General features: G+C 35.0%; 1 protein-coding gene across 2 annotated transcripts in view; it reads right to left on the reverse strand.

The window, feature by feature from the left end:
* Window positions 1–1,543: 1,543 nt before the first annotated feature.
* The window catches only part of LOC107089491 (chromosome unknown open reading frame, human C12orf75), a 17,880-nt gene continuing 7,287 nt past the window's right edge, over window positions 1,544–12,136 (reverse strand). The window contains exons 3-6 of one of the 2 annotated variants that reach the window (XM_015382317.1): window positions 9,639–9,674; window positions 8,418–8,497; window positions 7,875–7,905; window positions 1,544–4,365 (exon numbers count right to left, since the gene is read on the reverse strand). In XM_015382317.1, coding sequence (XP_015237803.1) covers window positions 7,901–7,905; window positions 8,418–8,497; window positions 9,639–9,674 — 121 coding nt within the window. In that variant the 3' untranslated portion in view covers window positions 1,544–4,365; window positions 7,875–7,900. Of the gene's footprint in view, window positions 5,227–7,874; window positions 7,906–8,417; window positions 8,498–9,638; window positions 9,675–12,136 lie in introns of both variants that reach the window. The other variant, XM_015382316.1, reaches the window with a different exon arrangement.

Genomic DNA, 12,136 nt, shown 5'->3' on the forward strand with positions numbered 1-12,136 from the left:
CAGGGCGGCAGAGGTGAATTTCTTGTGGATTTAATGATGAGATAACTGAGAACAGAGGCAGATAATCCAAAATTTCAAATATGAAAACAAAGACCAAAAACAAACAGGAAACTAGGAGTCCAAAAATCAAAACAAGAAAACGAGTCAAGGCGAACCAGAAACCATGGAGACAACAGGGGGATCACAATCACAAGGAGGAAGGCTCAGAGAGACGGAGTTGGAGGAAGTTTGACAAGGACCCAGCAAAGAAGAACAGAACAGAGAGAGTATTTATAGGAAACTGAAACAAAGAGAGGGTTAACAAGCAGATTAGGAACAGGTGTGAGTAGAGCAGAAACAAGAAAGGGGCAAGAGAAAAAAGGAGAACTCAAGAGGGCAGCAGAGGGCAACAAATAAAAACCTTAGAACTGCAAATAACCAGAAAACACAACAAATTAGGAATTAAACCACTACGACTATAAAACATGGAGTAAAGCAAAACTGAACACTCAAAAGAAAACATAACAGAACCAAGACTAAGACAGTAACTGAGAAAAAACCAAAGAACAAAATAATATAAAAAATAAACCATAAAAAACTAGAAAACAAGGAGAAAAGCAACATCCAAAAAAAAAAACATAACAGAACCAGAACGCTAACATTTGTATGATTTGAAAATAAAAACAACACTCTGTAGAAACTCCTGATTTCTTTTTAAACTCCATTCTCTGGGTGTTTCCCTTATGACTTCCCCCATTGAGATGCATATTAGAGCACTTCATCAAAATCTGATGAACATTTTCATTTTCTCCACAACTCTCACATATATCATAATCCATTTCCTCTACTATCAATAGAAATGTGTATGGCCTACTCTCAGTCTAGTCAAATTTGCATCTTCCTCTCAGCTGCTTCAGTATTACAGACTTTTAAATTCTATATAATTTTTTTTTCTCTTTTTCATCTTTTGCCAAATTTCTATTTTTAATGATATCCAAATAGAAACTGAACTGTTATTTCCTCCCTCAAGGCCTTTTTATGAAGTTGGTCTGCTGTTTAATTTTATCTCTCCCCTTCATGTGCTGGTTACAACAACACTGTCTATTCCACACCTAAATAACCTGAATAAACTCTGATGACTTAGGAGGGACTGGAACAGCACTTCCTGTTTAAATGTACAGTGATGTCATTATTTGCATCATTGGGTGCAACCCAAAAAAGGGTTTTCTATATTTCTATTGCTTTTTTTTTCTTTTAAAGTTGCCTTTTGGGCAATGTAGCTATATATATTGGTTTTATCTTTTAGATTGTGTTTTTGGATCAATCCTATTTTCTTACTTAACAGATTGGTGGGGTGCAAGTGTTTTTCAGCTCTATAATAAAACCAGAAAGATATGAAAAAGGACAGCTTGATAGAAAATGTTGAGAGAAAAGCCTCTTTCATTCTTGTTGACAAAAGATAATNTAATGATGAGATAACTGAGAACAGAGGCAGATAATCCAAAATTTCAAATATGAAAACAAAGACCGAAAACAAACAGGAAACTAGGAGTCCAAAAGCCTCTTTCATTCTTGTTGACAAAAGATAATTAAGAGGTCTATATATGAAATCCACCTAGAAGAAGCTTAAAATGTCAAATTCATTTACACTCATACTCACTATCTTATTGTGAGGTAAATGTGAGGTTCTTGTGATGTTGAATATTTCCACAAAATGATCCTTTCTGCCACCAAGAAAATGTATTTCATTATTGTTAGATATGTTTTGCTTTTGTTTGCTTTAATTGCAACTAATAGTCCTGCACTGATAAGTACTTTATGAATCTACATTTTATTTTTTTTATTTTATTTTTACTTTGTGCTAGGTTTGTTAAAAAAGGGTAGACATGAATGAACCTTTAGGACTTTGTTAAGGTGCTAACATTTTTTAGTTTCACACAAAAGTTTGCCCTTTAATGATTTTTTTAAGACAGTCTCCACTTCTTTTTAAACAATTCTTTTGTAAAATTTTATGCAACCTTGTAAATAAGTAACTATTCTTTCTATATATTAGTAATTATTTATTGGCTTCTTGGGAGTCAATACATGTGCAGTAATTGCCTTAGTATAAAATCATCAGGCTGATCTTAGTAGTTATACCTGATTTATTTATTTTTTGCCTTTGGTTATTAAAGTAAGATATTATCTTGTGTAATAATTTTGCTTCAGCAAACAAGGAAAATAAATCTTTCGTTAGTGTTCATTTATGGATACTGCCCTGAAGCCACAGAGAAGGATAAAAAAACTATTTTTTTCCTTTTCAGTATTTTCCTCTTCCTGCTGAGGGTTTGCAGGGTGATATTCTTTTGGGAAAGAACATATATAAGCCTGTACAGAATATAATTACATGACAGTAGCAAAAACTAGATAGGAGTGTTAGAGTGGGTTAGAGCAGTGCACTTATGTTCTGTGAGGGTTGCAATCACCTAGTTTGATCCCCACAGACTGCCACTTGGATTCCTGAGCAAAAAACCTTAACCCCACACTGCTCCCCGGGTGCCACACTATGGCAGCTCACCGATTCCTGATGGGATGGGTCAAATGCAGAGAGTGTATTTCCCCATTGTGGGACAATAAAGGGATTTACATTAAAAAGAGCTAAACAAGCCTAACAGAAGTATTCACACCTCTTTAATAGTTTCAAATTTCTCAAAATGCAAACAAACTTTAATATAATGTAAACTTTTGAGTTTTTAAACTTAATAATATTTGAAAACCTTGCACTTTTTTTTTTTCCACAAAAGGCACTACCTTGTGTTGGACTATCACAGAAACTCCAAATTAAATACAGCGACATTTTTGGCATAAAATGTGATCAAATGTGGAGCAGTTTAAAAGGTAGAAATATGTTTGTAAAGTCCCTGGCTCTGTTCGAAAACCTGGGCTGCATCCTCCAAGGACGCGGTCTACCAAGACTGGATCCTTCGGAGTCCTTGAAAATAGGAGACCGGAAGAGTTTTTGCTGTGAATTCAAACAGGTCTACCCTTCAGCGGGATTTACCGCCGTAAGCTCTGTTGCTTAGCAACCGTGAAAGTTGACACACAAAGCAGGAAAAGAATGAATGCTGAAGTTTTGTTTTTTTTTGGCAATAGGAAAATAGCACTATGCTACACTCATTTAGATATCATATAATTCAGAGTTCAATTATACTGTATGAACCTGATCGTGCAAAATCAAAAATTTTGCATGATGTTTTTTGGACACGAGTGTTCTACTGCATGCCAAATCTATGAAAGGGGAAACGGTGGTGCAAACTGCTGTTTTAAAATGAGGACTTTGGTGGGCTCTTGTCTACTGCCATAAGGAGGGTAGATTAATTTTGCGAATCCCAAAGGCAGCCATAATTTGTAACAGCACTGTACACAGATTGCAAGTATGACTTCTATTTGGAAAAAATAAATGTAAAGGGCCTACTCTGTGTAATATCAGAAAATAATTAGATTATTTCAGGCATAACAACAGCAAAGCAGCCTTTGACCTCCACAGCATTGCACTTGTTGCAGTCAAGGTCATTGTTTATATTTTTGAACTCAGAAATGTCTGACATTGTATCCTTTCAGACAGCCTGAATGCCCCCTTTGTTATTGAGAATCTCATTTTTTTCTTATAAAAATGGTTTGCTGGCTAATAGAGGTTTTTTAATTTCTATTACCAATTAGGATCACCCCTAATGCATTCATTTTACAAGATTAAAACATGAATGTAACCACAGCAGTTTGTGAGTTTTTTTAACACCATAACTGTGTGAACAGCAGCCATAAAATACTGACATACACAAATACGCTATTTACTCATAATTAATTTAATTATGCATTTTTTTCACTGTTTAATACAGATATTTCCACACCTGTGAGGAAAAAGTCATCTTTCATATTCATGGCTGCTTCCCCCAGGAACTGGTCACTGGTGGTGGAATAAGTCAGAGGATGATTGAGTCTGATGGAGGAGATGGGGCAGAGGTGTGTAAAAGGCTGGAAGAGGAGCAGAGGAAGGAGATCTTGAATGATGATTGGCTGCAGGGGGGGATGACGGGGGTGCAGTCCCAACGTTGATTAGGCCGGAGCTTCCAGCGTGGCAAATCGGCATGTAATACAGGTGAGGCCGATAAGAGTTGTTTTTAGGCTGAATATTTGCTTCAACTTGATACCATAAATTACTTTTTTATAATTTTCAGTCAACAGAGAGAATGTAATTATTGTGAGTAAAAGTAGGCAAGGACATTGACAAGGCAATGAAAGGCTCACCATTTGTAAAATTATTCCAGCACTGCTTGACAGCACCAAGAAAATCCCTCTTGGAGATCGAACTAACTGGTGTGCTGGAAAGGTCCATCCAGATACAAAGAACTGCAGAGTAAAAAGGCGTTTTTCTGTAAGAAATGGTATGGCTTCTATTTGAGACTGGGTCCAGGTCACCCCTTTGTTCATTAAAAAGTTCAAAAATAACATTGTTTTACAAATGCAATCAGTTTTCCAAATCTTAAGTCTAAATCTATTCCCAGTATTTTTCATTTTCAGATGATTTTGCACAAGTTCCATGTATTCATAGGGACAAACACAGAGAGCGGGTGCTATAATATATGTATTCTGATTAGTATTTAGTTGGTAGATCCATTTTGCTTGCTCTCTTAAGTTTGCAAATTTGTATATAGTTCCTATTCAGGGGAAAACAAGTTAACAGTTTGACAAAATTTCTTGTAAAAACTCTTAAGACTCCATCAGTTCCTTTAAAAGTAATATATTCAGAGTTTTTTCAGAGAGGACAAAACAACACTGCACATGGAGCAACCACAACAGATACAGAGAATCATTGGCCAGGAGAAGTCAAATGTCCACAATAAGATCATCATGAAAGCAATCTTAATATCAGCTTAATATCAGTTCAGCATGATACTAAGGAATTTCATCCAACTGTCCAGATGCTACAGCAGCTCATTGAATGCAAAAATGTTCATGGCTATAGCTATCTGTCTACTTTAATTTAGCATTCATGCACTGCAGTGACATATTTGCCAGAAATAATTATTGCCAAGGGTCCGGGGAGATTGTGTGACTCCCACACTGTTAGTTGCTAACTTGGCTGTATCCTTGTTTCCTGAGAAGGAGAGGTCCACTGATGTGACTGTCGTCCGATGGGAGTGTCAAAATACCTGCTGCTCTCACATAGAACCACGAGTCCCAGGGTGGGGGAGCTGTCTCTTTCTTCCTCTTTAGTTGTTGAAGATAAAAGGTTCATAGTTCAAAGTTCAAGTTTTTCATCAAGAGCCAAACTAATCAAAATCCATTCACCTAATATTTTGTCAAATGCTTTTTGTAAATGTGAGAATTGCAATAGAATGTAATGTTTCCATTACATTAATCTAAAAAATACTGATATAAATGTGTCGTTAAGTAATTCATCGCATAGTTAAATAGTGAAATGTTTAAATCATTAATTAATATCGAGTTCAGTGCTTTATTGTTGTTCTGATATTTGTTTCAATTGTTTAACCTGTCATTTTGGATCATCATAAAAACCCTAAACATTTGATTGGTTAAACTGCAAACAAGTCTGACAAGACTTTTCTGCCCACTTACTCACATCTGTAAGGCTTAATCATAAAGTAAACTCGATTTTTATAAAATACACACATAATTACATATATTTTACTGAAGTATGTACAGTATACAGTTTTAAATAATTAATTTCACATTTACAAAATCCCATTATTGAAATATAGTTTTCCAAAAAGAAACTAATTAGTAAAAATATATATTTTTATTGAATGTATGTATTCCAATTTTAAATCTAAATTATCACATAAATATACATTTTTAGGGAAAGTATTAATTAGTAATTAAAAACAAATAATTTCCAATGGAGTCATTAGTATAAACTCCAAACAGGTGTTGGCAACAACCCAAGTAATCCACACACAAATTAATCAAAGGAAATTAACCAATAAAAATTATATCTGTGTGATGAACTAGAATTATATGGATAGTGCATGAAGAAAAGGATATGCGAAAAGCCAAAGAAAACAAAGAGATCAGATTAAATCTTCCAGTATTTTGGTATTTCAATAACATCATCTGTTTAATCGCCTATTGAATTATTTCTCACTGCCAAAGTCTTTACATTTAGAAAAAATAGGGCCATGTCAGCTATGTTTTACTGTTTTAAATAATAAGGAAATGACTCTAATCCAGCAAACATAGTCTAAGATACTCTCAACTTGTTCCAAACTAAGGATGTAGAACTGCAGGAAGTCCAACTCCATCTCCAGACATGTATTAATTTAAACATTAATGGAAGTGGTAAAAGCTAAGAAAACTTCAATGTTTGGTTGAATAGATCAAAATCCTACCTGTGCAAAATCTATGAATAGTCTCTCCATACACCAAACTTTTTGAAGTTGGCAACTAGGGCTCAAACAATTAATCAGATTGTTATTAGTTTATTATTGAAATAATCATCAACTAATTCAGTAATAGATTAATTAATTATCAGTAATAGATTAATTAATTATCATTATCAGAGTTTAGCAACCTGTTCAAGGCCATCCTTGAACATCAATTGTGAAATTGCAATACATTTAGGATAAATATATTTAATCTGTCAATATTTACTGTCCTGAAATCCTGAAGTGGAAAAGGTTTCACCTGGTTTAATTCCGTAATAAGTCTTCTTTAAGGAACCTTTGGCTATCCGATTATTAATTGAAAAAATTAATTAATCGATTTGCAAAGTGATCATTAGTTGGAGCCCTACTGGTAACCCAAGAAAGGCTGTTGATTGTCAGTCATCCAGGTCATAGTCATTCCAAAAAATAAAACAAAATCCACTGGACTTGGTTTTTCCAAGTTTGAAGACACTTCGCTTCTCATCCAGGAAGCTTTTTCGATTCAAAATGTCAGAATTAGCGTTGAGTTCAAAGCTTTATATAGCAGCTTAGAAAACATGCAAATTGAATCAGAAGAACAGATCCGCCCCTTAGGTATGGAGAAACGTATTCAAACTTGGAAACCAAGTCCAGTGGATTTTTTTTTTTTTTTCTATATTTGAAAGAAAGGCAATTCCTCAAAGTATTTAATATAGTGTATTTAATGCTTATTTTCTGCATTATAACATTTTTTTCCTTAAAGGTATTAAAAGACCCGCCCTCTCCACTCTCCAAAAAAAGTACATGCCCTGTTTAAAATGTGCTGTTCTTATAGCTCATACAAGCTTACTGTGTGAACATACAGAAGGACTATATAGTCGACTCTGTAGTTAATTCAGTTAACTGACCGACAGATGATCGCTGTTTTTTGCTCCGTTGCAGCATCTTTTTTATTGGTCGCCACTGTCTGGTTGCGACAATCTATGGCAACAGCGGGCCGCTTTGACAGCAAATCCACTAATGCTTTGCGAGGAGAGCTCTCAGCGCAAAGCATTCTGGGATATATATATGCCTCTTCTGAGGTCTTTCTTTTCTATTTATACACTTCGTAGACACTTTTTCTCTTACGACCCTCTGCCATTTTCAACCATGCTAAGAAAGGTGAGCTTCAATGACTGTCTGAAACCGTAGCTCACCAAAGATATATGCCTGAAAGTGCGCATGCACAAAAAAGATGTATTATTTATTTAGATGATCCACCTGGAAAAGAAAAGATCATCCTCTATACCTTTAATCTATGTGTGAAGTACCTGAGTTGATGCCAACATCTTATCTTAAAACTAAGAAAAATGCTGATGTCTTAAAATTTTACTTTAACCTTTTGTAAAAATGTGTTTGTTGACTCATTTATTTAAATTTGGTGCTTTTGGCTCTTGATTGTTTAAGCAAATGACTGTAATAGCCAAATAAGCTGCATTGATGTATTTTAGGTACCTTTGTTGAATTTCCTTCAGTAGCTGTTAGTCTGCAAGAGGCAGAGAAATAATGACTCAGCAACAAGATATTTATAGGAACATTGTTTGACATTTTGAATCTTTTCCCCTTCCTGATCTTTCTATATCCCTGTCAAAACTGTGTTCATAACACTCACACACTGCATGCAGCATTTTACAACGAGGTACATCAGACAAAAGAGAAGAGGATACTTCTTATAGCAGAAACTGAAGAAAAAAATCACTGTACTTTTGTTAGCACAAAATAATTTCAAAATGCAGTGTAAAAAATAGCTGAGTTTTAACTAAATGAGGTTAATTGTGCACTTAGCAGTGAATAATAAATAACATTTCCAAGGTTTAGATATCTTCCATTTAATACATTCTCTCATGGTTCTTTGTCGTTGAAGACATACAGCTGAATGGGAGTGTTTTATTTTCAAGTAGCTCAGCTGCTGGATATAAATGAGCATCTTTGTCCTGATGTGCCTAAAAATAGTCGTCAAAGTTGTTCAAAATAAGAATACTTGCTGCAGACTTTCACCTTTTCGTGTGGACTTAGACTGACTAGCAGCCACTGTGGTCAGATCTGCAGGCAGACCCACATATACGCCGCCATAATTCCTGAGTGGAAATCATAGGAGAGGAGACGATGTTAGTGCAACAGTTTCTTGCTGGTGTAGAGACACTGATACTTCTGATTAAATAACTTTGTGTTCACGGTATATATTTTCTGTGTGCTTCACCTATGAAGAAATGTCGGTCTCTTGCAAAAGTATTTAATCAATAACCAATTAACTTGTTATAAGAGAACAACCAAGTAGAAATTAGAAAACTTAAGAGAGTGTTTCATCTATTTATCACCAGTGCATTCTGCAGTTATTTTACTTATGGTTACGTTGTAAAACAGTATTCCACTCTTGAAGCCCTTATGTATAACATGACATTAACCTTTAAATTGAAAAGTATACTTATATAACACATAAGGTCTTGTCTTTGTGTCAATACTGTCTTGGTTGGTGTGGTCTTGACTACAACGCTACAAATTTAGTGGAACTAGCTGCATCCAGCAAACTTTTAATTTAGAAATCCTGTCCATCTTTTTCTAATTCTAGCATAAGTACAGCTGAAACAGTGACAAAGATGTGATGAGGGTTAGAATAGGTTTATGTGAAATCACATTAATTTTGGCTTTTAATGTCTCACAAAGCACTGTTTAATCTAAAAATGTAAAAGATATAGCCTACATGGAAAGGCTGTGCTAATAGAGCCTTATTCTGAGAAGCAGCCAAGTGGACTGATAACCTTAGAGGAGTCACAGAGGTACAGAACATTCTGTTAAAAATGAAAAAAATACTAAATCAGAGCTTTATGAAAGAAAGACAAGAGAGCCATTGCTCAAAGATAGACATAAGAAGCCCTATTCAAAGTTTGTAACAGGTCATGCAGCAGACACAGAAAAAGTGGAGGATTGTTTTGTGGCTAGGTGAGAGCTACATTTAATTTCATGGTGTACAAGTTAACATCATGCACACTGAGAAACAAGGTGATGGCAAGATTTTTGGCAAAGACAAAGAAGTGATTTAGTTATTGGGTTGTACTGTGACAAAAAGAATTATGTTCAAGGGGTGTATAAGTATCTATATTATTTAACGAAAACTGCTTTATTAGCTCGTGTTGTCAGTTACTGCTCAGTAGAAACAACATTTTTTTTTTACAAAAGTGCCATAGCAGGTTAAAAATTTTAAATGCATAAAAAATATACCTTCTTTTCTCATCTTCTGCCAAGGGATCTTCTGTCCTGATTGAGAAAAGAATGACAGGTCAGGTCAGCTTTTAGAGTAAAGCACAGAAAATGTCCAAGGCTCTTGGATATTTTCTGTGCAGCAACTGGCCTCAGGGGCTTGTTTGTTTAAGCTGAAGAACATTTAAGGTGTGCTGCAGGGAATACTGATCATTCCCCCCGCGTCAGCAGCTGATGATGAGGCACATGGAATTGACAATTATCATTTCAGCTAAGGTTATTGAACCAGCTTCCAGCTTGTTGTCGTAGGTCTAAAACAAAGCTACACCAGGCTAAATAATAAGAAACATCTCAGCATGAGGGCTGTATTATTTGCATGATGTTTGGGGTTTAATGTCAAAGTGTGTGCATGTGTATGTCGGGTTTAATTTTTGCTATTTTTTCTCCTAAGAACTAAAATTAGGCACTCAAGTATACTGGAGGGGATTTTACCACCTTGTGGGTCCCTATAGGCATGACACCACATGCTTACTCTGCCTGATTGCCAAAACAAGCATAAAATCAGTAAATGGGATAATGAAAAAGGAAATATTATTGATGTGTATTGTGGTAGTTGGAGAAGCATTTTAAATGTATGTGAGAGCATGTGTATTCAATTTGTTTTTGGTATTTTGCAGCATATTTTAGCTTTAGGAAGCTCTTATTAGCTTCAAATGAGTCAGAGTTCTTCAGTCAGCTCTCATGGGTACTTTACTGGCTGCTGGGGTGGCTACCAAGAAACAAATGCTGACTGAGTATGTACGGTACACAGACACGCAAACACACCACACACACACACACATATATTCTTGTAAACATATCTCTATATTGCTGAATTAACCTGCTTTTTACTATAAATATCAATTCTGACCAGATCAATAAAAATGCATTCCTTTCTGGGGCTGAGCCTTAACACAACCTGATTCCTTGCTTTATCATTACCCAAAAAAATAGATTGATTCATAGCTTACTGGTTCCCTGCACCAATATGTATTCCGCAGACATTTATTTCCAAAATAAAACAGGCAGTAAAATTAACTCTGGTACACCCATAATAATATTTACAGGAAATACTTTAAAATGTTGCTCCTCTCCACCCTTGTGCAAAAATATAAAAATACATATAAAGTACCTCAGAACAAACCCTCAGAAAAACCCACACAATCTCAAAGGAGATATTTTCTATAGGTAGACAACTGTAATATACAACATTAATTATGTGAATTTTAAGTGGGATTTTATGTAATAGACCAACGTAAAGTAGTTTTTTTTATTTTAATTTTTTAATTATAAATGGCATAATGTTTTTTGTTGTTTTTTTAATTGTACATCTAGAACTTTTTTAGGGATATGTATCCAACATGGCCTGCAGCAGACTGGCAACCTGAGCAGGATGTACCCCTCCTTTCGGCAATAGATTGCTGATGACAGGCACCAATCATACTGCACCCTTGATGGAATAAGTGGGAGAAGATGCATGGATGGATGGATCAAACATCCTTGAGCAAATGCTCTTTTAATCTACCTCTACTGTACCTGTACCTACCTCTACCTCTACCTCTACCTTCGCAGTGATTACCCTAGCAGTAAGAGCTGTGACTCTATTGGGGTTTATTTGACCCATTTGCCGATTAGATGTATTTAACATATTCTTATAACAGATTGGATGGAAAATATCAGCACCTTTCTAGTTTGCCACATGCTCTCACTTTGATTTAGGTGTGGATTTTGATCCCAACCACTCCCTTTCTAGCTCTATCTCTATGTTTAGGATTATTGTTTTTGCTGAAGGGTAAAATCTTGCTCCAACCTCTAAAATGTTCATGTTTAGGATTGCCCTTTATTAAGTTCAATGCTGCTGTGCTACAACTATGACCACTTCCCTACTTCCCTACTTTTTAAACCTACCTACCTTTAGGCAGGTATTAAACTTATGTGTTTTAAGCCCAAATTTCTGCATTAAAAATGTTTTTTTTTAATAGTCTGATATTCTTTTTCTTAAATATCATGCTTTGATTAAATAGGTGAAAAATTGTCATAATAAAGAAAATATGCAAACCTAAAATAGCTTGTGCATAATTAGTCTATAAAATGTGCATCATTTAATGAACTGAATTATAGAAATTAATTAACTTTTTAACTACATTCTAGTTGACTAAGATTCCCCTGCACATAGTGTAGTTGGAGTTATTCCATCGAAGCCAAAAGTAATCCCATTTGATTATTTTTTTCTTTAGTGTAATCAGGATAATGGGGGCTGAATACGAATGCATAGAACACTTTTTTATTTTTCAGATTATTTATCTTCTTTGTCTCAATTCTGTTGCTGTATTATATGAAAACCAGAGATGGCAAAAGTACTCACTTTCCGTACTTGAGTAAAAGTACAGATACTTGTGTTAAAAAATACTCTGGTAAAAGTGGAAGTACTGATTAAACTTCTTTACTCAAGTAAAAGTAACAAAGTACAGGCTTGTAAA

Source organism: Cyprinodon variegatus, unplaced genomic scaffold, assembly GCF_000732505.1.
Source record: "Cyprinodon variegatus isolate N-32 unplaced genomic scaffold, C_variegatus-1.0 Scaffold255, whole genome shotgun sequence".
Lineage (NCBI taxonomy): Eukaryota > Metazoa > Chordata > Actinopteri > Cyprinodontiformes > Cyprinodontidae > Cyprinodon > Cyprinodon variegatus.